The sequence below is a fragment of the Nelusetta ayraudi genome, unplaced genomic scaffold (assembly GCF_046127955.1).
Source record: "Nelusetta ayraudi isolate G7.1 ecotype Tasmania unplaced genomic scaffold, CSIRO-AGI_Nayr_v1 ptg000005l, whole genome shotgun sequence".
Classification (NCBI taxonomy): Eukaryota; Metazoa; Chordata; class Actinopteri; order Tetraodontiformes; family Monacanthidae; genus Nelusetta; species Nelusetta ayraudi.
This window is the reverse complement of record NW_027466055.1, coordinates 8,242,702-8,268,121: the sequence shown is the minus strand read 5'-3', so window position 1 is coordinate 8,268,121 and position 25,420 is coordinate 8,242,702. Positions and strand designations below refer to the sequence as shown.

General features: G+C 47.0%; 1 protein-coding gene across 5 annotated transcripts in view; it reads left to right on the top strand.

Annotated features, from left to right (window-relative positions):
• Nucleotides 1–25,420, top strand: part of atp8a1 (ATPase phospholipid transporting 8A1) — an 89,857-nt gene that overhangs the window by 51,719 nt on the left and 12,718 nt on the right. For all 5 annotated transcript variants that reach the window (XM_076012094.1, XM_076012103.1, XM_076012089.1 and 2 more), the window contains 10 exons: nt 1,111–1,175; nt 5,423–5,595; nt 6,912–7,095; nt 9,277–9,387; nt 13,946–14,020; nt 15,599–15,721; nt 20,253–20,331; nt 22,039–22,100; nt 22,266–22,322; nt 22,883–22,990. In XM_076012094.1, the coding sequence (XP_075868209.1) occupies nt 1,111–1,175; nt 5,423–5,595; nt 6,912–7,095; nt 9,277–9,387; nt 13,946–14,020; nt 15,599–15,721; nt 20,253–20,331; nt 22,039–22,100; nt 22,266–22,322; nt 22,883–22,990 (1,037 nt within the window). The remainder of the gene's footprint in view (nt 1–1,110; nt 1,176–5,422; nt 5,596–6,911; nt 7,096–9,276; nt 9,388–13,945; nt 14,021–15,598; nt 15,722–20,252; nt 20,332–22,038; nt 22,101–22,265; nt 22,323–22,882; nt 22,991–25,420) is intronic.

Sequence of the window (25,420 nt, the reverse complement as noted above, 5' to 3'; positions counted from 1 at the left end):
GGGGGGGCGGCAAAGCTGTGTTGAAATGGAGGGCGGGGTGGGGGTGCTTTTTCTTCCCCCCACACATTGGCCAATTTTTTGACGTTTACACCTTTGCGCTTAAGAAAACAATCTGCCAGACCCCAGACCCTCGACCCTGTTTGGTTTTGACTCAGGAGGTGAAACCTTCTCATTTCCTCATGCAAAGCCCCCCCGCCTCCTTGTGTGTGTGCGTGTGCGTGCGGCGCACCCTCCTGTGTTTCAACATTGGACTGCGCGTCTTCGTGTGCGCGCGGACTCAGATTTTTTAATATCAAGCTTCAGAAAATACCACCCGCGCGCTCTGGAGACGCGGCCGCCGCGGTCGCAACTTTTGAAAGGGAGCCCGAATCTTTTTTCCAGACGGGAGCAAAGTGTCGAAGGCCACAAGTATTTGTGCGGTCGCGCCGCAGATGGCAAGCCTTTTTCATGCCGCCGTGGTTTCCCCGGGACGACGGCTTTCTCTCTCGATTCCTGAAACACTTCGCCCGTAGCCGGGAGGGCCCCCCCCCCCCCCCTCCTCCTCCACCACCACCACCACCACCTTGCCGGTGACCCTGAGCATCTGTCCTGGGCCAAGAGCTGACGAGGGGCGGCGGGGGAGGAGGGGTACTCTCCCCAGAGGGCCGTGTTGGGTAACTCGGGGTTGTAACTGCCTGTTAAAACAGGAAACTGACAAACCCTTGTAAACCAAACTCATTAGTCATGTCCCGAGACGGCGGCTCTGAGCTGTGGCGTTTTAATTTTGGTGTCCTTTGAAAAACGCCTTGGAACTTCATACTGTAAGGTCACTCAGTGCTCCCCCCCCCACCTCTAGACCCCTGCTGCCCCCCCCCACCCCCCCACACGTCTCTCTTTACATTCCTTCTGTTTGATCCGCGTCTGCAAATGCGTTTCGGCTGTAAAGTCAGGAGAGTTGTCAAAACTAAGCAACCGCTTGAAGTTCGTATGCGGAGGGAGTCTAATGCATGTCAAGTGTTTTCTGACCCGCTTTCACTCCTCATTTCCAGCCTTTTGACGCCCAGTGAGTTCAAACAAGAAGCGTATATGTATCGCCTTTTAATTTCCCCCTCTCGGTTTTCCTCCTCGCAGGACATTCCTGCAAACTGCTGACCAAGAACATGGGCATGCTTGTGATCAACGAGGACACACTTGACGTGAGTATTACAAAAAAAAAAAATAAATAATCCTCCTCGCCAGTTATCGGACGGTGTTGATCGAAACACTTGGCGCAACTTTTGCCGTTACTTCTCTCCAAATGTCAGAAAACAAGGGTACGTGCGTCGTCACTCTATTAAAGTTTGGCTCTCATTCTAATTCACGCTCTTTCTCGTCTTTCACGTCCGCGTCAGTAACCCTACCCCTGACTTGTGCACACATGCTTAAACAATTAAGGAATACTGTATTCCGCCTCTTGTGTGTTGCAAATGCTTCTTATAATCCTTTAAGAAAAACAAGCCCCAATCCTTGTGTACGATAATGCCCTAAACTGATTAGCAAATCCCCGCCTCCGCGCACAATGAGTCGGCCTTAAACATGTTTAAGGCACCCAGCAGAGAAGTCTGTTGACCCCCCCGGCAGGAGATCCTTGTCTGTTGTTCCGCGGATTGAAAAGGCCAAGTTGCCTGCACGTCTTGCGGGAGCAGAGAGGAGAGGAGAGGAGAGTCGGGCAACGTCCCCAAATGGAGACGCAGCCAGGCTCAGGTTTTGTTGGTCGGGACGAGGGGCGGGAGGGGCTGCTGAGAGGCATGCAAACAGGGGAAGCAGCAGGGGGGCCGGGTCGGGGGTGTCTGTGGGCGATGACGGACGGCCTTCAGTCTGTCAGCCGGTCATTGAGCGTGATATACGACGTCGAGGTAGGAATCGAGGCACTCGGCGTGTTCATAAAAGCGCTCGGACCGGCGCTTTGAAATGTCAGCTCCGATCCTCGTGTGCTTGAGCAGATGCTTACACAAGGCACTTTGTCAAAACACGAAGGCAGGAGCCTCCGCACCGTGCCTGCCGAGGAGACGCAGGGAGCGGAGCCCAGAGAGCAGCGCCGCTAATTCCCAGGGAGCCTTGTGCCGAGAAAAGAGAATAATTGAGGCGTGCTGTTCCTCCGCTGCTCGTGTTTAGAGACGCTTATCAAACGGGGTGGGGGGGGGGAGAGAACAAAGTTCTGGGACTTTGTCCGCACTGAACCGAGCCGTGAGCCGAGGTTCCCAACCGTGCTGCTCGGTGGTAGTTTGGCCATCTGAGCCGACCTGTCTCCAAGTCGGTGCGTTTAATCATGTAGACTGCCGACGGCGCTAATTAGGATTTAATTCCTTAATCTTTATTAAGATGGATGGGTTTGTTATTCTCACTTTTTGCAGAAGGGAGGTTAATTTGCTGTATGGTGATTAAAAAAAATAGATTAAAAGACCCCCGGTGGCAAATTGGATTAAAAATAAATATAATTGATGAACTCAATGCGTTAACTGATGCCTGTGGAATAAAAGACAGAAAAATGTAAAAGAAAAAAAAATTCAGATGTTAAACGTTTGGATTATTACTCTCATCAGCTGCCACTCATGTTTACGACAGAAACAGAGAAAAAGTTCTGTGAAACTGGACCACATACTGTCTGGACAGCCTGAGCAACAACTAGCCCAACACATAGGCTGCACATAGGTGTCACATGATGCACATGATGCAATCACTGTTTGTTGTAGAAGTGTTTAATTGCACTCGTAGTTGAACTAGATGATGACTTTGCACTTTGAGTATGAAAGCAAATTACGAGCACCCTTCTATCACTGTGGTATATTTGTATTCTTTGCAAATAATCATGTCCAATCAGCGCTGGGCCAATTACAAAGAAAAACAAAACAAAACAAAACAAAAAAGCCACATCCTGTCTTTGAAGTCCTTGAACCTGCAGCTCTTCCACAGTTAATCCTTCACCGTCCTTTGGTTTAGATGTATGTCACCGAATGATCAGCGCTGCACGTCTAATTAAGGGCCAGCGACCGCGGCCGTTTCCTTCTTTGGGCCTGAAACTAATGAAGAAATCACTTCAAACCCTCGTGTCCAGATTCCACAGTGCGAGTGTCACATCCTGCTGGCCGTGCCACTCTAGTGGATGTATATCAACAATGGAGCCCAGTCTCGCCACGGGAAGCTCTCCAGTGTTTCTGAATGGGACGCTGCACGCACATTCCCAGGACCAGAACACGAGCCAGTCGCATAAGCTAAACTGCTCACAACAGCCATAGCAAAGAGGCTTTAGGAGGAGCCATACAGCATTAGCGGCGAAATTCCTCCCGCTGGAGGTTGCGGAGGAAATGGCTGCCCCACTTGAGGAAATGGCAAACTTTGCCCATCGTGATGAATTGATGGCCCATGAGCACTTTTTTTTTTTCTACGCTCGACGGCTTGTGCGAAAGGCGCACGTGTGCTCACGCCGAGACGTCGTCCCAAATCACCCCGTTAAAATGAGATGGCGAGGCTTTTCTCCTGAGCCCTGTGGGTGCCACAAGGCCCGGACACACACACACACACACACACACACACACACACACACAGGCGCTCGATGCGCTCCTCACCATCTTGTGCTGTTTTACACAGCCCATCAGGGATGGTTAAATCCAGGCAGCTGCTCCCTGCCTGTATCCTCTGGCCTGGGTTCCCCTCCCGCGTTAATCCATCATCTCCTTCTGTGCGCGTCTCTCCCTCTCTCCCTCTCGCGCTGTGTGAAACGTAAAGCGCCTCTCTCCAAATATTTTCCCTCAAGCTGAGGTTTCAGAGTTTTGTTATGCCAAGCGAACGTTGCTCCGGTCCCAGCGGGACAATGCGACTCGCTCTGACACGTCTGACCTCGGGCCACCGGGCCTCGGACCCCCCCCCCTCGCCTCTGCAGCCGCCACCGCCGGCAGCCACGAGTAATGCTTGCAGCTGTTTGTGCATCTGCTTGTTGTATTAAATTTTCCAAATGCTCATTAAATGCTTTTTGTGTCGGTTGTTCGCTTTTCGTTTTTTTGCCATTGCATCCCTTGAATGCCGATGTTGCAGTTCAGCCTAAAATGCCTCGGTGATGAATAAATCACAGTCGGTCGACCGTTTAAAAGGCAAAGCAAACTCCTCTCTCTGTCTCTCTCTGCAAACTCTTCTCCAGCCCATGGGGCCGAGTTTTTTCATACAGCCATTTGTTTCACATTCTGGTGAACCTTGACAAGTCCCTTCATTTAATGTGTCTCAGATTCCATTTCATAACACGCCATGAAACTAAATAAACATTGATTATGTTGAGGTAAAACATTCTACAGACCTGTTTCTAAACAAACTGACAATGTTCTTAAATGATTACCTCTGACTGTTGTACACGTTTGATATGCTGCGCTAGCTGCTGCGTTTTGGTTTTCATAATTAAACTTGAACGTGAATGTTCCTTGTGTGCCATTTGAAAAAAAAATAAATAAAAAAAATAAATATATATATGTATATATATATATATATATATAAAAAACTCTAATAATTTAACACACCTCATCCATTCTGCAGAAAATGGCCACATACTGAAGCAGTTTTTATTTCCTGATGCGTTAAACATCTGCGGGGAAGACGGGTGAGGGGTGGAAGCGGACGGTGATCTCACCGCTGGGTTTCTCGCAGCCCACATGTCCGCGTACAAGGACAGTTAATCCCCTTGTCAGTCTCACATTGATGCTTTCTTTCTCATCGTCACTCGTCATTATTGCTGCATAAACTGTGCAAGCGAGGCCGAGTCCGCTCGTCGCCAAACCCGTCGTGTGTTATCGCCGCTTAGCCAGAGCCGGAGCGCGGTAAGCCTGGAAAACATAATAAATATCGAAAACACGGGCGGCAGCTGCGGCGCAGCAGTTTGGGATTACCAGGAAGAGCTGACAGATCCGTCTCATTTATTCCAGACTGATGTGGATTACGGACTAAGTGGGCATTTAGAGTGCAAGTCAGAAAACATGGTGTGGGCTCAAAATTGTTGTGTCTTCTGCAATGTGTCTTCTCGTTTTTTTTTTTTTTTCTACAATAAACTTGTGCATTGTCTTTGATTTTCATAGGAAAAAAAATTAGTCTATATTTCATAAGCACGATAGTCTGCATTCTGCTGCTTTTATTTCGTGTTCAGATTTGTGTAGTTCCGTCAATGCGGCCACAATGGTAAATCTGTTGATTAACTGGAGCTTAAACTAGAAAATAAATCACTAATGAGACTCAATATCTCGTCGTTTACATCAGTGGTCTCAACCAGCGAGGGTGAAAGAGCAGCGGGAATAAAAAGTTGACGTCACCTCGTAACGGCGCACATCTCCTTTATCAACTCTACCAACACGAGGCCTGAGGTCATCGTGACAAATGGCACCAATTAAAGTCATTAAACATGCACATTGTGTTTTCCATCACGCAGAGAACAAGGGAGACGCTCAGCCACCACTGCGGAATGCTGGGTGATGCCCTCTACAAGGAGAACGACTTTGCTCTCATCATCGACGGCAAGACTCTGAAGTACGCCCTCACGTTCGGAGTGCGACAGTACTTCCTGGACCTCGCCCTGTCCTGTAAAGCTGTCATATGCTGCAGGTGAGATTTATCTTTTGACGTGGAAAAGGTTAAATCTGAGATGAGATGGAAAAAAAAATAAGAATTGCGGCTATGGAAAAGAAAGATGTTTTGGATAAGACTTTGTCTGTGCACGTCAAAATAAGCACTGGTAAGCTTGAGGCCATGATACTATGATGTGTCTGTGAGGAGCAAATGTTACTGTAAGATAATAATCTTAATAATAATACTGTAGCCATTTGTGTTGGACAAAGCTACATAGTGCTTAAAAATCATAAAACCTTGGGTAAAACAGAAAACTTGGAATAATTATTGTAATAAAGAGTAAAGAGTAATAAACTTAAAATAATAAACAACAATTCAGAGCAATAAAGTCTACATCACTTTAAAATACAAAAGGATAAATTAGGGATGAAATAACAACAAAAATGAACAATCATCGTTTTTTTTGGATTAAAAATGTACAATGCATTTTATATATTATTTGATATTTTTCAGAACAGACTGAGCATGACAAGAGCAAACATTTTCTCCCCCAATTATTTTTTCTTTTAATTCTCTCAACGACTGCAGTCAGTCAAGTCGGGCTGCAGCAACCAACCAGTCATCTTCCTCCAGCTCGTTCACTAGCGAGACAATAAACATGACAAGGAATTATGCCTTTGCAAATGCCGTACAGTACTTTTATGGCAGTAGTTTAAAAGGTGTGTTTGTTGTAAATTTCAGTGGCAACTTTGAACCTCGCTGAAGTCCACTGTCGACCTTCCCAGACTGCATAAATAATAGGAAGTACTTAAGTACTCAAGAAGCCACGATGGGGTCTTGGCCCCCGAAGTCGGCACCGTGTTTTCAGAACAACAGCAAACCTTATGACTCAGTACATTACATCAAATTTTCTATTTATTTTTCCCCCCTTTGACCACAACCTGCCTTTGCTTCGTGCACACGTCGGGGGCACCGAGAGACACCGGGAGATGAATGAGGCCTCTTAAACCGTGGAGAACATAAACATTAACAGTTTCACAACCTAAAACAGACACACGTTTTATGACATCATCCCTGGAGAGTCGCTCCGCTCTGCACCGCCCGCCAAAGGCCTCAGCGGCGTGACGAGGAAGTGCGAGCTGCTGTCAGTAAAACATGTGGAGTTGGCCACAAGTCGCACGGAGAAAGAGACCTGAAAGTGTCTCAATCAGCGAGATGGGATCACGAGAAACACAAAAAAACACAGCCTTCACTGCAGGTCGAACTAGCCAAATATTATCGAGGCTAGGTAAAGCAAAATCCAATTTCAGTTCACTGAAATAGCTCCCCCTGTGGTGCTTGTTCCCCCTCAGAGTTTCTCCTCTCCAGAAGTCGGAGGTGGTGGAGATGGTGAAGAAACAGGTGAAGGTCATCACGCTGGCCATCGGTGATGGAGCCAATGACGTTGGGATGATCCAAACAGCCCACGTGGGTGTGGGGATCTCTGGCAACGAGGGCCTGCAGGCGGCAAATTCGTCCGACTACTCCATCGCCCAGGTGAGCAGGATGGCGAGGCAAAAAAACAAAACAAAAAAAAAAACATGTTTATTTAAGTACTTTGTTACCTCATCAGCAGGCATGAAACGGCGTCTTCGGTTTCACGGCGCTATGGTGACAAAAGCGTCTTTATCTTGTTGTGAACATACAATGGTTTCAAATGAGAGGCCCTCAGGGCAAAAGGCTGCTGATGCAGATCCAGCAGTCAAGTGGAAGTGGCAGGGCAGCGTTTTGTCAAAGCGGAGGAAGAAGCAGGTGAGAAAGTCTGTCAAAACTGCACAGTGTGAGTTTTAAATCTGACACGTGGAAGCGTTTTGGCCTCTGCGTGTTAAAAAAGAAAAATGTGCAAGAAGAAAATGGGCACGGACAGGCAATAAACTGCGTGAAGACGCTGCCAGACTCAAACTAATAGACACCTGCTGCACGCACTTTTCTTTTGCACATGTTGTAAAATTCATAGCTCAACCACTGTTTAATTTTTCATTTCGCTTCAATAACAATAATTATATTTTTTTATAATCTTATCGTAAATCTTAAATATTGTACCCTGAACATGTTATCCGGCTATACCAAGTTGTTTTATCGTGGTAATGTTCTCCCTCTTTATGAGCAGTCTAGTTCGTGCAACTCTTATGTTTTAAAGCCAAATGTATCCTTGCTTTAAACGCTAAAGCCCAGAGACAATAACTTACTGCATGTGAAGGTCCCTCCAATTAGAAATCAGTATTGTATCACAATCTAAAAAAAAAAACCCAAACACTTGAAAACATGCACCATACATTAAATTGAAATGACACATGTTTTAGAATTACTCATTCAAGTGCGCATTTACACTTTCAAAAAATTAGCAAAATATCTTCCCCGCTGTTGCGTCTTCAATTGTTTAGACTTTTGTCAGCGATATCCCGAGACATTGTTCTCAGCCACAATAGGTCACATGTCTGCCAGCGCATTAGTCCATACACAAGTGAAGTAGAACCACCTGTAAAAGGGCCACCTGTTGACACTCAACCCTTAACCAAATCATTCAGAAATGGATCCTGGAAAAATGGCACCTAAGTACATACTTCTCGCTGTTGCGCCGGTTTTTTGGTTTTCTTTTATGAAACACACATGGACATGTGATCGCCACGAGCAAGCCCAGTCCTTGAGTTCCCGCCGTGGCGGCTCCGTTTCTTCGCCACTCAGTACATCATGTTTCTATTACAGCCACAGGGCTCGTACAGTTGGTTTTGGGAAACCAATAGTGGGCGGAAAACACAGTGCGCTCTCTGTGCTCCAGTTTGCGTTTTGGCCTTCAAGAGACTCGGCCCGGCTTAAGTGCTCCTCCAATTGGCATCGCATGCAGAAGTGCATGTCTCCCTAAGACAGGTGGCCCCTTGTAATCCGTTTAGTTTGTGTCCTGCCATTACGTTAAATTGCGCCTCCAGACTTCAAGTGGTGTTTTGGATGTGTTGGCATCACAGTACATTAACTGTAATTTGGAGAGCCCAGTCTGAAATCAATACCTGGAAGTCGTGCCTCTTGTTTTTTCTTTTTTTTTTTTTTTTCTTTCTTCCTCCCTTGACTTGTATTAATGCCCTGGAATTTCAGAAGAGCTCCTGACTGCTGCTGTTGATTAGCAGCCTGTTTCCAAGATTGAAGTACTTGAAAGTCAGAATTATCTTTGTGCGGAGCGGAGGGGGAGTGAGGGGTGGGCGCGTAGGCTGAGCCACCTCTGCACTCCATCAGTCATCGGCTCGGGACTGTGTGAACTGATGTTGGATCCAACTATTCATGGGGTCAGACAAATAGAGGGGCCGCTACTGTGCTGTCACTTCACCAAAGAATACCATGGTGATGCTGAAAGACAAGGCGGCCTGGAGACCTGCAAATAAACAAAATTGTGTTAGCCCAGAGATATACGTGCGATTCTGCCTCTGCCAACCTCTAATGTTGTTTCTCGGACTCTTTGTCTGATGCCAGAATGGGGGGGTTGGGGGAGCGGGTCTCTTACTCAGTTTCGTGAGAGCCAACAGCCTGGAAAAATGTTGGAATGCGTTGTGAGAGTGCTACTCAAGGCTGCCGCCCCTCAATCTTCAAGAGCCTGCCGTAGCTGCAGGAGAAGTTTCACACATGTTCGTCAACTCATTTGCTAATGAGCCCCATTGTTTTCCCTCTATGTGCGTCCGTCCCACGCAGTTCAAATACCTGAAGAATCTGCTGCTGGTCCACGGAGCCTGGAACTACAACCGTGTGGCCAAGTGCATCCTCTACTGCTTCTACAAGAACATTGTCCTCTACATCATTGAAGTAAGTCTTCCACGGAGGCTCTAGCACTCAAAGTAGTGCATTGGTCAAGGTCTAAATGTAAAACCGAAGGAATCCTCAACATGTCATCCCATGAGGGTAAAAACATACTGTAGTTCCGTTACCAGTCATCAACTTACATATTCTGATAGTTATCTCCTTGTTATATTTTGTTTACGTACTTCTTGAGAATAATCTTCAAATATTATAATCTGTAACTGCATTTATAAGCACAAATTTAATACTTTGCGTTGCTGTAGTCTGTAACTGGAAGTTCTGCTACACTTTCAAAGTCATGTAAGATTTAGAAAACTGCCAACAGAAGGGAAATGACACAGGAAAATTGACATGTTATATGATATGTATGTAAGTCTATGGAGCTCTTGACTGGTTAAACACATGTCGAAAGTCACTCTTCGGCCGGCGGGAACTAAGAGCCTTAAAAACCATGTGATTTGAACGAGTCCTCGAGCTTTAATTTAGAGCATCAACCACCGCACGACCTCTTATGGAAATTCGACCACTTTTAAATTTCTCCCCTGCTCGTCCCCATGCTTGACCCCTGACACCCAATTTCACCCTAATTCCAGTTTATGTACCGTGGAAAATCAGTCGACTACCCATTACATTCCTACATGTCTCCGTCTGCCGTACTCTGACTGGAGGTGAGAGACAACTGTCAGCCTCCGTCCAGGCGCTCACTCCATCCATTTAAATCACAAATACACCAGAGAAGTTGCATATTCCATAACGTCATGAGGCAATCATTCCTGTATTTTTTCACTCTGCTCTACATTTGAACTTTTAAATGACACGTTAACGCCGCACTGCATCCAAACAAGGTCAGGATTCTTCTCAGCCTCTTTTTCTTCCAATTTGTGAAACTTCACCTCTTTGATATATACCGGGTCCCCTTTCAAGGCAGAGCCTGCAGCTGGGACACTACATCTGAGGCTCTGACTGCAGGCCAAGCGTCTTTCTAGCACATCTTTTGTTGCTCTTTGAAAAAAATATCTCCCCTCCCCCTCGCGCTGCACTCCTTCAAGGGATTTAAGCAGATAATGGCACATTTCTGCACCCTCGGCTTCGTCAATATTTCAAATGACCCTGTTTTGTTAGACGCTGACATCTAACACACAAGTAACCCCGGGTTATACATAAAAGCTGCATATGTCGTACTAATAGGTTTAGTTTTGTGTCCGCTTGTTTCCCTTTGACTTGCGGGCTCGGCCCAGCTTGAGAATCGTGGATGCTGACAGGAATTTGAACTTTTTTAGTGTGTGGCTCCATTGTGTGATACAGTGTGTGTCACAATCTGAATACCAGGACTTTGGTGGGGGGGTTGTGTCAAAGCCCCCTTTGGTCCACCTCTTTTTTTTTTCCACCGGGTCTCTGGCCTTTGAAGGAGATGTAGAGTTGGACGGTATTCGGACTGTCTATTGTTGCAGACGTGGATGTGATCTCAGCTTATTCTGGAGTAGCCAGAATAGATGCATTATGATCCAGAATTTTCTCCACATAAATATGACTGAGGACTTAAGAGTGCCTCTGCAGGGGAGGATTGACTGATAGCCTCAACTGTTGAAGTGTTCTTTTTGGTCTTCCCAAATCTGTACATAACAGTCAGAATGTTGTTTCCCAACATTCAGAAAACAGCCAAGCATTGTCAAGCATGTCTGTGTATGTCGTTAAAAGTCAGTAATAATTACTTCAGTATTATTCAAACATTGTTTCCCTGTTCCTAATAAAAGTCTAAATAACCTCTTAACTCCTTTATTGGTGCGATTATATTTTACAATATTCTGCTAAGATAAGTATTATGCCGAGCATGTTTAGCCACAGTTCAAGCTAAAACTCCTGTCCAAAGGAAGCCGTAGGAATGGAAGCTCCATTCAAATGGCCGATCCAGCTGGCCCTTCATGTTTGATTGACACCTTGCCAGGGTGCTACAGAGGAGGCTGACGGACAAGTGGCATTTATGAGGCAATTACATGAAAGCTCATTCAGGGCGGCTCAGTGTAGTGGCTTGGAGTAGAGCAAAGCTCGCCGACCGCCGACCGCCCGCTGAATGAAGCCACGGAGGCCGTGTCTGGCATTGTGAGACGGCCAGCGTTTGTAGGTCCACATATTTCCAGCATATTTATTAGCTCTGTCTTGACGAAAGCCCCCTTATTCCTCACTCGCTTTGTGCATGAATTCTATTCGCGATTCTTTAGCGCCTAGCTCAGGCGTTTTAGGATTTGCATCGTTTTGGGCAAATGTCATTTCGCCCCGCACCCTGGAATCAATGATTTTTGATTCGCTGATAAATATGCAAGAAGTCCTCTTTTCTTGCTGCCCAAGCCCCCTTTTCTCAGCCCTGGCTCCCCTCCATTACTGTTTTTCATGATGTGCAGCCGGGGACAGAGGCCAGCCACACCCCTTCACTGAGTGGCACTCAATGAGGAGAAGAAAAGGGGGAGAAAAAAATCCTGCCTGGTACTTCCCCTAATGAGCAAATCAATGCATCTGTCCCTCAAGGGATGCAAGAATGAGAGAGAATCTATTGGGACCCCGAGGACCAGGCCAAAGCCCTCACACAGAAGCAGTTACCACAATCTATGAATAGAAGCCTTTTTACCTTAGCACAACAATATATCAGCCGAGAGCCTGTCATTGGGCAGAACTGTAATTAATTCAGCAGTTTGACCTGCCCACTAGCCTCTCATTACCATGGCTTGGACCGGGGCTAATGGCTAAACCTGCACACAGCTCGAAGCAAACATGTCTTTTCCTCAGAACCGACGTCCAAAAACAGTCGAGACAGGCCTAGAACTTATAATTCCGTTGGATTCGGAGTAGCGTGGTTCACCGTGAGGCGAACACAAATGTGAGGCCTCCCCAACCCCACCCCCACCCCAACCACCAGCACCACCATCCCCCTTGTAAAAGAAACAACATCATGGTAGAGTGCACCTGATGGTGTGAAGGGCGGGCTCAGCGCTGGGAGGGTGTAGATTGGGCTGGTGAGAGGGAGAGAATGAGAATGGATGGGGTGGGGTTGGTGGGGGTGCACACATAAACACAGGCTTAAATCTATAGGCACATGGCCCCCAGCCCTGCCTACGCCCCAGCCGGAGAATGAAGAGGGTGAGTGGTGGAGCCACAGACATTTGTTTTCATGCATACCCTTGTGCGCTTAAATGGGAATGGGCCTAGTGGCAGATTGGAACTGGTCGTGTAGAGAGTGGCAGCCCTCAAATGGGCTTTTGTCCCAATCTGAGAATTTGTAGCAGTTCATGCCTTCATAATGAAGTTAAATGAAGCGGGGAAATTCTTGGTTGTCCGTGGCCGCAACACAGCACCTCTGATGTTCCCCTGACAGACTCACGCACATAAACTAAGACGTGTCAAAGTCGAAAAGCGTGAGAAACCATTTCCTCGGGTGCTGCTGTAGCCGGATTGGCAACATGTAAGAAAAAAAATCTTGATCTCCGAAGAACATGCGTTATAAAGTACCTGCATGTATAGCAATTTAAAATCCTTTGGTTGGGTGCTGATCTTGGCATTATTACTTTTCACAGATAAGTACGTCTAATCAAGATGTGCCGATAACCTTCATCTCCACTTAACATATGGTTTTAGTTACCTCTGTCTCCATTTCTTGAGTATATCAGAGTCTCCATCACTCAGTCTCCCAAAGCCCTGAATCTGCCCCCATCAACCTAACTACCCTCATCTGTCACCCACTTGTCCTCAGTTAGATCAAGGATGAAAACACCACTCTTGATGTATGTTTGCAGGTAATCCGGTAATAAATCTAGTCTGCAGTTCGCCTCAAGGAGGTGCTCTCTGGAGGACAAGACTTTCCCACTGTCACTCATTTGTTCCTGACGTGGTCTTTCGTGGCCTCTTTCCTTTCCTGAGTTTGAAACCCACCAAATTAAGACTTATGGCATGTTAATCACAGCGCAGGCACTTCAAACAAACCACTTCAGGGTCAATTCCGTCTCTTGTTTTGATTTTGTTTGTGATTCACTTAATGATTGTTTTGCAGTGTCAAAATGACTTTTATCATCCACTTTAATTTACAATTTCTAGAGTAGATGTGAACTGCCGATATCGTACCTTTTACAAACCACCATGTTCCCCCTCTCTCCCCAGTCTCATTAGATGTGTCATTAGATGATGAATAATGCAGTGTGACTTGGAAATGCTTTGTTAGTCCAGGGACCCAGTGAAACCATTTCAAATCTGATAATGGCAACCACTGACCCTGCCACTATCACTAATGGGAACCATACCCACTGAAACAGAAGAGCACCGACATTTAAAGTTTCCATCATCTACTTTGAGTGAAGCCTGCAGTATCGGATTCGCAATTAAATACCTTGCTGATTAAAATGTAAACGTTTGAAAACGCTAAACCAAAGTCATTTTTTTGTCTGCCCGTGATAAATAAAACCCCCTAAGTGTAAACTGTGTTATGAAACCGTGATTATAGCCAACTGTTGCTCATTGCACTGTGCGCTTGTGATTGCTAATCTCGCTCCCTCTCTGTGTGTTACCATATCTCTTCTAGATCTGGTTTGCATTTGTCAATGGCTTCTCAGGCCAGATCCTGTTTGAACGCTGGTGCATCGGCTTGTACAACGTGGTAAGTCTTAATAAAAATTGACTCTCAAGAGACTCAGCTTAACTTGTTTACCCTCTTGCTCTCTGACACGGGCCTGATTTGTGGGGTGCCCCAAAACTGATCCCTTTATTGGCCAACCATGTCAGCAACATCTTGAAAACTTCCTCCTTTATTTATGACCACTTGTCAACTCCATATTCCCTCTGTGCCTTAAACTATGTACGGAATACGAAAGAACAACACCGCTGCTTAGCCTATAGAGTGTTGTTGGAAGCAGTCAGATGCATTTGAATGATAAAAAGAACAGGAAGAATAGCACAGCAACGACGCTAGCCTAGCTGTTGATGTTTGGGATTCCCACCGGGCTGTATAATCGGACCACTCCTAATGAACTCATATTTCATAACTGTCAAGAATTAAGGAGAGGTAAAAAAAAAAAAAATCATCTGCACCTCTGATCTCAATTCCACGCCATTAGCCCCTCAAGGAAATTATGTGTAATTTAATACTGGACTTTAAAAGCTAAACTAAATTTGGCAAACAAAGGGAAAGTGAGATAAGCGCGAAGGGGAAGTTCATCACGGTCTTGATCTGTTTCAAATAGAAGCAACTCGTGAGTTAGTGCAATGTTGCCAAGTGAGAGTGCGCAAAAACTAAACATCGCAATAAAAAAAATGGTGTTGGAAACACCTAAACTTTGAAAAACCTCTCAAATACCGCTGAAAGGTTTTGACTCTCGCATGAGTTGGCTTTTCCGACGTATCGATATAGAGGTATAACACAAAAGTGTCATGGAAACACTTTTTTTTTTTCCGCATTTACGCATTTAGAAATATCGCTTTTATTTTGCGAAAAACCGTACTGGAAACGCAGCTACTGTCTCCAGCCTGCGTCCATTTGACAATAAACCACCGTCACCTGCCGTCAGTATTGTACTGGATGGCGGGAAGAGGGCTTAGTTTCTCACATAATCCAAAAAAACTGGGGGGAATTCCTGCCACTCAGTGGGAGTCTGTCTGAGGCAGTGGGGCAAATCCGCCCCTAAATGGAGATCTTCCTGGGCCTGGCTGTGAATAAGAAAGGAGCCCAGTGGAGCATGTCCTGTGGCCCACTGGTCCCACAAAGTGACGCCTGAAGACTCCCACTCCAGATGGGCCCAGAGGGAACTCACACCAGCTGACCTGTGGAGCCCCCGCAGCCACACAATGGCATCACCTCGCCTTCTCTCAGCAGCTGCAGCAGAAAACATTACAGCACCGCTTCGAAATGACTTAGCCGAGAAAGGCTCTAATACCTGCTTCTTAGTCGAGAGCGCCGCAGATGGTCGTGGCTGCTGAGTTTTGCATATGAACAGAGTGACAATTTAAACAAAAATAAAGGGGGAAAATACTTTCATGATAAGTGATCTTCAACGGCGAATAGAGTTGGGCAAAAAGCAAAACCAAACAAATGAAGATAATTATATTTTTTAATTTGCAAAGTGCTTTCAGTAACTTTTAATTAGGTTTGAAGGGCCGTCACATCAGTGCAGCATGAACAGTTCATTAGAAGTAGAATGTTTACATCAGTGCTGATGTGTCTCTGTGTTTCTTTCCTCAGATCTTTACGGCTCTGCCCCCCCTCACTCTGGGGATATTTGAGCGATCGTGTAGGAAAGAAAACATGCTGAAATATCCCGAACTCTACAAAACATCCCAGAACGCAATGGGTTTCAATACCAAGGTAACTGGTTTTCATTTTCAGTTTTTTCATTTTGCAAACATTTCATGTTTATCCAGTTCAACTTTTGATCATTTGTCGATTTAAAAAATAACATACATTACTTTTACTACTCTTCATTTTATTTGTAGTTGTCATCTTTTAACAGTTAACCACCCTTTATGTTACAAAACATTCTCTGTTAAAAAAAAGTTTACTTGTTTCCAGTCATATTCCTAACACTCTGTGGCGTACGGCCAGACTTGAATGCGTCTGAATGACTTCCAGACAACTGAACTGTCACCGGCAACCCTCGCATTTGTTAATTTTCCATTGAGTCATTTGTATTTTTTTTTTTTTTTTTGCTTTTTGCTCGATCGCACACATGCAGAGACCAGACGCAGCAGCTCTTACGTCCAATTAACGTCACATTCATGACACAAGTTGTTTCCGTCACTGTTGTCCCAGACCAGCCATCCCCGCCGCCAGTGACCCAGCAGCTTGCAGCCACCGGGTCTCCGGTCTGATCCCGCTTTGGCCCGGCTTGACCTGCCCTCTTTGCTTTACTGGGGGGCTGCCCATTAACTTCCCAACTTCCTCGCAATAAAGACGTCTCCCTCTTTCTCCGTGCCGGGGCCGCAGCTCCGGACCCTCCTCACAGGCGTGGTGACCCGGTTAGCATTGCATGGTGCCGGATTAAAGACTGATTGGCCATGGTGGTCGGGGGCAGCCGAGGTCAGACGGGTTTCTGGGGATGTGGCGGAAAGAAGCGCCGACGTCGTCTTAGTGCGTGACGGGTGTTTTTTTTTCCCTGCAATTTGTTGCGGAAAATTTGACAATTTGTTTAAGCGGGGATGTTGTTGTCAGAACAAGGCTGTCAACCAGTTGCAGGACCACACTGACTGTTGGACTCTGAACAGGTTTTGCGTCTTTGGATGCCTTTTGGATGAAACTATTGAGCTCAAAGTTCAAACATATATATCATATTTCTTTTATCTGTGCTAAACAATGTGAGAACATTGTAAAATCATATTATTATAATAACATAGAGATGGGAGGGGTGCGTTTGCTCCTCAATTATATACTATGACATGTGCCTTGGAATATTTTTATTTTTCCATTTTCTTTGGCCATTCTACAGATTCTAATAATGTCCCAATGACAAATGGAGAGAAAATCCAAACCATAGTTTGAACCCCACTGTCAAACCATTTTTTTGGTTTGTTTTTTACAGTGTGAAAGAATGTAATGGAAGCTTATTAGAGGTTCCCATTACAGCCTATTCCTGAGCCATTATCGCAAAATTACAAGAAAAGCATTTGACACTGTGAACACACATGTGATTAATGAACACACTGCGGGGTCATTAGGTGCGTTACTGTCAGGGATATCCATTACTTTCATGGCCGGGGCCTGTCAATTCCAGAGGAGCTGCAGAAATAGAGAGTGTTCGGTGGGCCAAACGGAGAAGCTACCGGCAAGAATGATTCCACCCCAGTCGTTGCCTGAAGATAGGCAACGCTAATGATGATGATGTGATTTGGTCTTAGCGCCGTTAATTGCACAGTGTATTGGAAGGAGGTTTTTATTTCCAACCGCCGACCTGATTGAGCTGCGTTTTACGTGTTTTTATTTTCTTTTTACTGGTTCTCTAACGTTCTAATTAACGAGCCAAGAAGAGTCTCACAAACATGCGTCTGATGCAAGTTAAACTCTTTTTTTTTAACGGTTATTTATTTATTTTTGGCCCCCTTGCTTCCAACACCCATAAACCATGACTCGGCCCCGGTCAGCGGCTTGTTTTTGCTGGCCTGTCCTCCTCCAACCGCCCGCCCACCCCCCCCGATATATTTTCCTTGTAGCTGGCCTGAGGCGAGGCAGGGCGAGAAAATCCAGCAGGAATTTGGCCTTTGGAAGCCTGTCTTTCTGCACGCCCGGCTCTCTCTTTTGTACACAACCGATACTGTCTTTGTGAATCAAAGCTGTTTGTGTTGAAGTGCGAGGAGGGGAGGGGCCGCGGCCGTTAGGAAGAGGAGGGGGGGCTAGTTTTACACAGGTCACTTTTTGACTCACTCTAGTTAACTAGGCGCCGCCACCTGTGGCACCTCGGTGGCTCTCCTCTTTTTAACTTGAGGGGGGGGGGGGGGGCGAATGAAAAGAAGGGGACGCTGGCACTGGAAATATTTGGCCCACTATTAATTGCTGGCATTAATACTCACCCCCCCACCATCCTACCCCCACACCCCTTTCCTGGCAATTAGCACTTTTGACAAAGATTGGAATCTTTACAGGACAGAGCGCGCTTTCATCAGGCCGAGACCCCTCGCAGTGCGGCTGGAGACCAGCGAGGGGAAGAGAAAGCGGGCGGGGGAGGGGGAAAGGAAGGACCCCCCGCTGTGACAAATGATTATGAACATTTATTGATTCCATTAGCATTCATCATTTGGCGTAAAGGGGAAAACCGGAGGCAGAGGGAGGGGCTTGTTTGCACCCAGCAGAAGCGTCCTGCGAGGAGCCGACGGAGAGCCGAGCCGGTCGGCGGGGAGCTGATTGGCGTAAACATGCTATTGTAGCGTCGCCGATGATTTGAGCCCACGTTTGGCCGCCGGGTGTAGAGGAGTTGGGGGAGGGGCGGCCATCGGTCACCCAGCGGAGAGGGCTGTGTGTACAGAGGGCAGGGTGATGTAATCCCGGGCTGGTTTGGGGGAGGGGTGGCGGCCAGGCGACTTTGTTTAGACGCTGGAGGAGGTGAGCAGGTCGTGGCACTGAGGTCAAGGTCTATTATGCAGACTGGAGGTGTTTCCCTTTCACTCTCCCCCCACACCGTCTCACTCTTTTCCCTCCTGGGTCTTCTCTTTGCACCTTTTCATTACAGAATATTTAGAGTAACTCTCCGACGTCCAGGAAGTGCCGATTTATCCCGAACCGGCTTAACTTTACCGTTCAGACTGACCGCTTTTCTTTTGACTCATCTGCGTTCCAAGGCCTCAGTGCAGCAGGCGTGCTGAGATGGCCCTCTTATGTTCTTGGAAAAATAGAATCTCCAAAGCATGAAGATTATATTGATTGAAAAGAAAAAAAGAAACAAGGACATAGAAGTATTTATAGGCTAACAGGGAACAAATGTTGATCAAAACAAGATCAATCAACAAACCTGTGTGTCATTCAGCACAAACAAGAATCAAATTAAAGTGCACTCTCTATTTTTTTGTTCTTTAGGAGGGCAACATCTAAATCTTACTGGTCATCGCGACTAGGACAAGAACTTGCTCAGTGCAGGAGGAGTCCCACGAAAACCTTTTCTACATTTGTTTCCATTTCAATTTCAAGCGGATGCGAACATGTCACGTTTTCCTGTCGTACATCCGGTGCGTGAAAGCTTTTATTTTGCACTGACAGCTTTACAACCCCGAGGTTTCCGTGCCCGGTTCCCGGATTTGCCAGTTTAGGAGGGAAAAAAAATACCAGGGATTAAAATGAAACCTTCGTGTGTTTTCTCTTCCAGCCATTTTATTGTCCTGGGTTTGTCAAATTTTCATCTCTTGGAATTAACGCTGCCCTCCGCGTTATTATAGGGATTTAAAAAAAAAAAAAAAGAGTTGGGCAACCGACTGCAAATATTTTTCTTCTTGGCAGAATGAATTTCACGGCTGTTTCGTGCTACATCCCTCCCGTCGGTGTTGTGCTTGGCGCCGGCGTGGCGTAGCGTAAATTTGCAGCGAGGTGGTTCCTGCAGTGGGAGTATTGATTTAAAAGGCTCATCCAAAGACACACACGCGCAGAGTTGCGGTCCGCGGCGCGATTTTCCGGGGCCCGGCCGTGAAAACACTTTTAAAACCTCCGTCGGGCCCATCAGTCGCTCCCCCGCCGTGTGTTTCTAGGCCGACTTCTGCTTGTTTAAATCCCCGTGCCATTTATTTTGTGCGCCGCTCAAAGCCCTCACTTGAAAGGGGCCAAAAAACCTAATGAAATATAATAAGAGGGAAGCCCTGGCAGCGCTGGCAGCTTGTATATTAGCGTGGCATGAATGTTCTTTTCAGCGAGGCGAAAAGAGTCGTAAGTTTTCGTCTTTATGTTTACTTTAATGGGGAGCGATTGGTTTTTTAGGAGAGGAGATAGAATTTAAGACTCGTCCTCTTGCCTTTCACCACTCACACGCTGGCACACACACACACACACACACACTCGGCAGCCTCTCTCTCCCTCTCTCTCTCTCTAGCATAACACACACACAGAGGATATACAGCGTGTCTGTCAGCGGGGTGGCCATTCAGCTGGGAGGCCCTGACAAAACCGCCACTTAGCCTAGCGCTGGGCGGGCACAAAAGGCCGGGGTCAAGGGTCACTTGGAAGGCTGGAGCGCCCCCACCCCAACCCCCCTCCTTGGAGCTCTTCCCCCTTCTTTTTCTCTCCCCCCTCACCTCTCCACACCGTCTTCAACTCTCTCATCTTGGAACCTCTTGCCGCCTCCGTCCTTCCCCCCTCCCCCTCTCCTCCTCCTACTCCTCCGTCTTCGCCTCGCCCCTATTTAATTTTTTTCTTTTTTTTTTTGCAGGTCTTCTGGGCCCATTGTCTGAACGGCCTCTTCCACTCCGTCATCCTCTTCTGGTTCCCCCTCAAAGCCTTCCAGCATGGTAAGTAGCTCCCAGAGACTCCGGCTGGCGACTCTCGGAGAGGCGGGGGGGGGGGGGGGGGGGAATGAAGAGGGACGATAGTCAAACGCACATACTTTGTCTTAATTAGTTCTCTTTCTCTTCAAAAAACCGTGCGCTCATGAATTGCAAACATGTGTGCTGCGCGGCCAGGAGCGGCGAGCGCAGCGCTAAGCAGCCCCCCGGTCTCATGCACGCGCAAGAAAAATCCCCCCAAAAAAACAATAAAATACCCAACCTGTCGAAATGTCTCTGCGCTCACTTATCAGCTGCTTTTTCTGCAAACGCGCAAATGTTGGAATTAAAGGCGGAACCTTTCATTCCAAAAGAAAACATTAGTGTTGCTGCGAGCCAAAGTAATTACCGTTCACAATGATTTCATTTATTTATTTGCAGGCCAGTTGTTCATGTTTGCGCGCACTAAGATGCAAAGGTTTCTGTCTTTGTGTGTGTGTGTGTGTGTGTGTGTGTGTGTGTGTGTGTGTGTGTGTGTGTGTGTGTGTGTGTGTGTGCGAGAGAGAGAATAGGGATCTTTGAGGCGGTAAGTCTCGGCTGGCCAGAGCCGAGGACCACACAGGCTCGGCCTCGCTCTCCAAACAAAGGCGCCGAGCCCCCTCAGTCTGACTGACAGGCTGTCAGCGGAGCCTCGGCAGCCCAGCGGAACACGTGATCAGCCGGAAGTGAAAGGGGGGAGAGGAAAAAAAAAACGGAGCTCCCCGGGCTTTATTTCTTCTATAGTCGATTACACGTCTCGGCCCCAGTCGCTGCCCAAACTCATGTCAGCGCCTCCGTCGGCCGCGTCCGTCACGACTGCGATCGGGACGTGATTTATTTACTTGGGAAGGGAAGACGGTCCGCGGAAAGCGATCTGAGATCAGCGCGTTCCGGGCCTCTTGCGGCTCCAAATAAACCAGGATTAATTGAGGAAATAAGCATTTTGCGCCAGTCATCAGAAAACGGCTCTGCTGTTCCTCGCGCTGAAGCCAGACGGTTAACCTGAGACGCCGGTCGGAACGCTTCCTAAAAATTTCATCTGCTCGCTCGGCCCGTCGGAGGCTTCCCATTGTTGTGAGGCTCACAGGATCCTGCTGCCGCATGCGGCAGTGCTGAGCTAAACTCCTGGCAAAACTAGCTGAGGGTCAAAACATAAAACATATTTTCCCACCGAGTGAAGCTGCCAGTGCGAAAATACCATCCGCTCATGATATAAGTGAATCTGTTTGGCAGCAGCCGCCTCCTGACTTCATCACAACAAAGAATCCAAATTGCTAGAATGAAGTCGGACTGAACGTTTCTTTCCGTTAGAAGGTCGGCGAGACGAACAAAAAATTTCAGCGCTGATGGAAACCAGCAGGACATCGGCAACATTTTCTGACTTTTGAGCCGCAGTCGGTACCTGTGCTGCTCAGACTCTGCTGACGCAACTTCATGTCGGAACATTTTTTTGTTGCCCGACAGCTGAAATGTGCCGTCCCGGCTCCCCCTTCAAAAGGAGCGACGGGGTCTCGCTCTTTATCTGATTCTCTGACACCAAAGTTCGCGGCCGGATGCGCCGGAGGTGATAACGAATGTGCTGTCCGCTTGTTTACCCCCTCGGAGCAGCTAATGGAATTTTGTCTGAAACCCAAGAGGTGAAAAAACGCCTCGGCGTCGGCGCTAAAAGCCTGTGATGTCGCTTACCCTTCGCAGATACGGTATTTGGGAACGGAAGGACTCCAGACTATCTGCTCCTGGGCAACATGGTTTACACAGTGAGTGACTCACCAGCTCGACACCTTCTGCCTTGTGTCTGCGCGAGGTGTCGTTGAATTATGAAGCCTGCCTTTTTGTCTCTTCGGATCTTGTTAGAATAATTTGACGGGATTCGAGTTGAGACAGACTCCTCGTTTCAGTGTTTTTCTTTCTCCTCTTGACAGTTTGTGGTCATCACAGTTTGCCTGAAAGCCGGCCTGGAGACGTCGTCCTGGACGATGGTGAGCTGACGCGTCTCTTTCCAACCTTCGATTATGGCTTTGACTTTAATTTCTTTCATTTTCGATTGTTATGAAATGCCCTATGGGTTTTTGTTACCGCTAACCTTGCCAACTAGGCCCAAAGGAAATAACCTAATAAGATCCCATGTTGCATAAGATTTCCTTTTCCAGTGTTTTCTTACAGCGATTTGCGCCTCTAGCCTGTTTGTGAACTCCTCTCTAGTGAGGAAACTTCCTCCGTTTTCTTGGCTTTTCAGAAACTCTGATAAACCACAGAGTTCTAGAAATCAACCCTTTGTTATGTCACAAAGAGAGCTGATATCTCCACTGTGTTGGCTAAATAATAAACTGCTACTGCTACTGACAAACATTGGGGAAGGTCCAACAAAGGATCAGCGTTCACAAGAGGCTTTAAACCGCAGGAGGGCGAAACATGTTGTTTTCTGGAGATATGGGAGCAAAAACAAAATCCATCCTGTATGAAGAGGAGCTAAACGAGGAGCAGACTTGTGTCCCTTTCGTTTCACTGATCACTGATCGCTGCCCTTCTGTCCGTACAGTTCAGCCACATCGCCATCTGGGGCAGCATCGGCCTCTGGGTGGTGTTTTTCATCATCTACTCCTCCCTATGGCCCCTCATTCCTCTGGCTCCCGACATGTCAGGAGAGGTAAACACATACACACACACACACACATGCCCTCCTAATGTCCCACAGCAACAACTTCCTCCACTACAAAAGAAACTTTTGCTTATAATTGCCGGGTACCTGACGGGAGCGCCGGTGCCCCGTGATCCGTCTTCCTGCTGCGGACGCCGGTGGGAACCCTCTCCCAGTCGGACTTGACACACGGGGGGCTTTGTAAGCGGAGCCAGAGGGATGTAAACTGTCAGACCTCTGGCTTGTGTTGTGTAACGACTTAATTGGGGGCAATTAGGCCGGTGTTTGCGTTACATCAGCTTCGCCGGGCTCTGAGCCTCTGCAGGTGAAGCCGTCAAAAAGTGAAACCGCCCTAAGCCTGATTTATGCTTCGCCGCCGAAGTCCCAGTTGCTGTTCTTGCGCTCCGGCCTCACCTGCCCCTCGTCACAAGTGTGATGACGCAGAGCCCAGCAACTGCAACCGCTCGGTGTGGACTGATATTTGGAGACTGTGTCGTCTTCAGAGCCTCTTGATGCTATCTGGCTCGTCCAGTGTGTAGCTGCGTTTCTATCACCCCTAGAATTGCGCGAAAACCTAAATATTGCAATGAAAAACTGGTAATGCAAACACCTAAACTTCCAAACACCTCTTAAATTTCGCTAAAAGGTTTTTGCGCTCTGATGAGGTGGTTTATCAGACGTATCGATATAGAGGTATATCGCAAAAGTGTCATGGAAACACTTTTTTTGCATTTCCACGTCACAGGACGTATTTGTGATTTAAAAAATTAATCGTTTGACAGCCCTAGTCATCAGTTTTATCTGATCACATGATATTTATATATATATTTACAGTGTATTACATATATTTTGACATATTAACATGAAACTGAACCTTATTGTATGGCCATTGGTTACACTTTTGGGGAGTTTTGGCACAAACAAAAGCGTCCTTAACAGACAAAAACAATGTTCAAACAGAAATCACAAAGGCTGTTTTGCTTCCTCGCTCTCTCTCTCTCTCTCTCTCTCTCTCACACACACACACACACACATGACCAGTGTGTCCGCCGCACGCTGCTTTCATCTGCGCCCTGCAGCACTGGGCCGCAGACAGTCGCCGTGTCCTGTGGGCAGCCGGTAACCCGATGCGACTCGGGGATGCCAGCGCACCATCAAACGGGGACTCAGCATCTCCCTGAAACCCGAGACGGCATCACAGACACGCGTTTCCCCTCCAAGACCCGCTGGCCTCTGAAAGGGCTTCTCTGAAAACCCTGCCGAGCCTCCGTGACGGATGCCTGAGTTGTCCCGCGGTCTCCTCGCGAGGTGCCGCGCTGCCACCATCTCTGCTAGTCCGTTTTTTTACGGAGAGAAAAAAGTGGGGGAAAAAAGAAGCCCAGGAACTTGCCCGAGGGCCAGAACGTAACAGAGTCCAGAGCTGCAGCCCACTCACCGCCTTTAACAAGATACGCTAAGCAGCGCTCGGCTTCCTGGGAAGGCATCTATCATTGTCAGGCTAAAGAAAAAAAATATGTATTTTTTTCTTTTGCTGGCACGATGGACGGGACAGGTGCGGGATCGAGGACGAGCTGAAAGAGGCTGAAAGAGGCGGTGTGCCTTTCAGAGTCAAACTAATCTTGTTCGCACCTCGTCCGTCTGACACAGATATCAAAAGACGTTTTCAGATTGTTCGTCCGCCCGCCCTCAACCCTCTCGGCCTCAACTGTCTCGGCCTCACCCCGGTAGACGCCCTGTGCTCGGAGCCCCATGGCTTCTCCCCCAGTACAGTTGATCCTCTCTCCCCCCTTTTAAGCTTTTCACACCCAGCATTGACATTTTTTCCCTCAGTTTCTCCAGGGGAGCTGAAGCAATCAGCATTGGAGTTTTGTGTTTTTTTTTCTCTCTTTTGCCCGTCTGCAAGGGTGCATCACATTCCTCTGCAGTTTCACCGGTGATAAACAAAGTTGCGGTGGCGCGTTTGACAGAAAACAGGCTCCCTGGACGAGTAGTCAAAGGCAAAGGAGCAGAAAGGGAAAGAATTTGTTCAATTCAAATCTTTTCTGTTTTCAGGTGTTTTTGTGGTTTGTGTTTTGCGGCAGCCAAAACAAACACTTTTCTGTTTGTGCTGTCAGAAATTATGAAAGTGAAACATTTGTTGCTCAGAAGCCACAAATTTATAACATCACACCAGTTAATCCTCACACCTAATTCATCTTTGTGGACATTCTGCACCACGTCAGTGGCTAGATTTGGACAAAACGGTTCCAAATTTATACATATACATAAAAAAAAAACTCTGCTTAACCACAAACTTATTCAAGGAAAGACGTAAAAGTAGACGGTAGAACCTTTTTTTTTTAACTTTTTTTTTTTTTTTTTGGTGGGAAGGATTTGGGAAGTGGAGGCTCATGTTTTAAACAAGCAGGATTTACAAGTTGGCTTCCGAAGTTTCTCCTT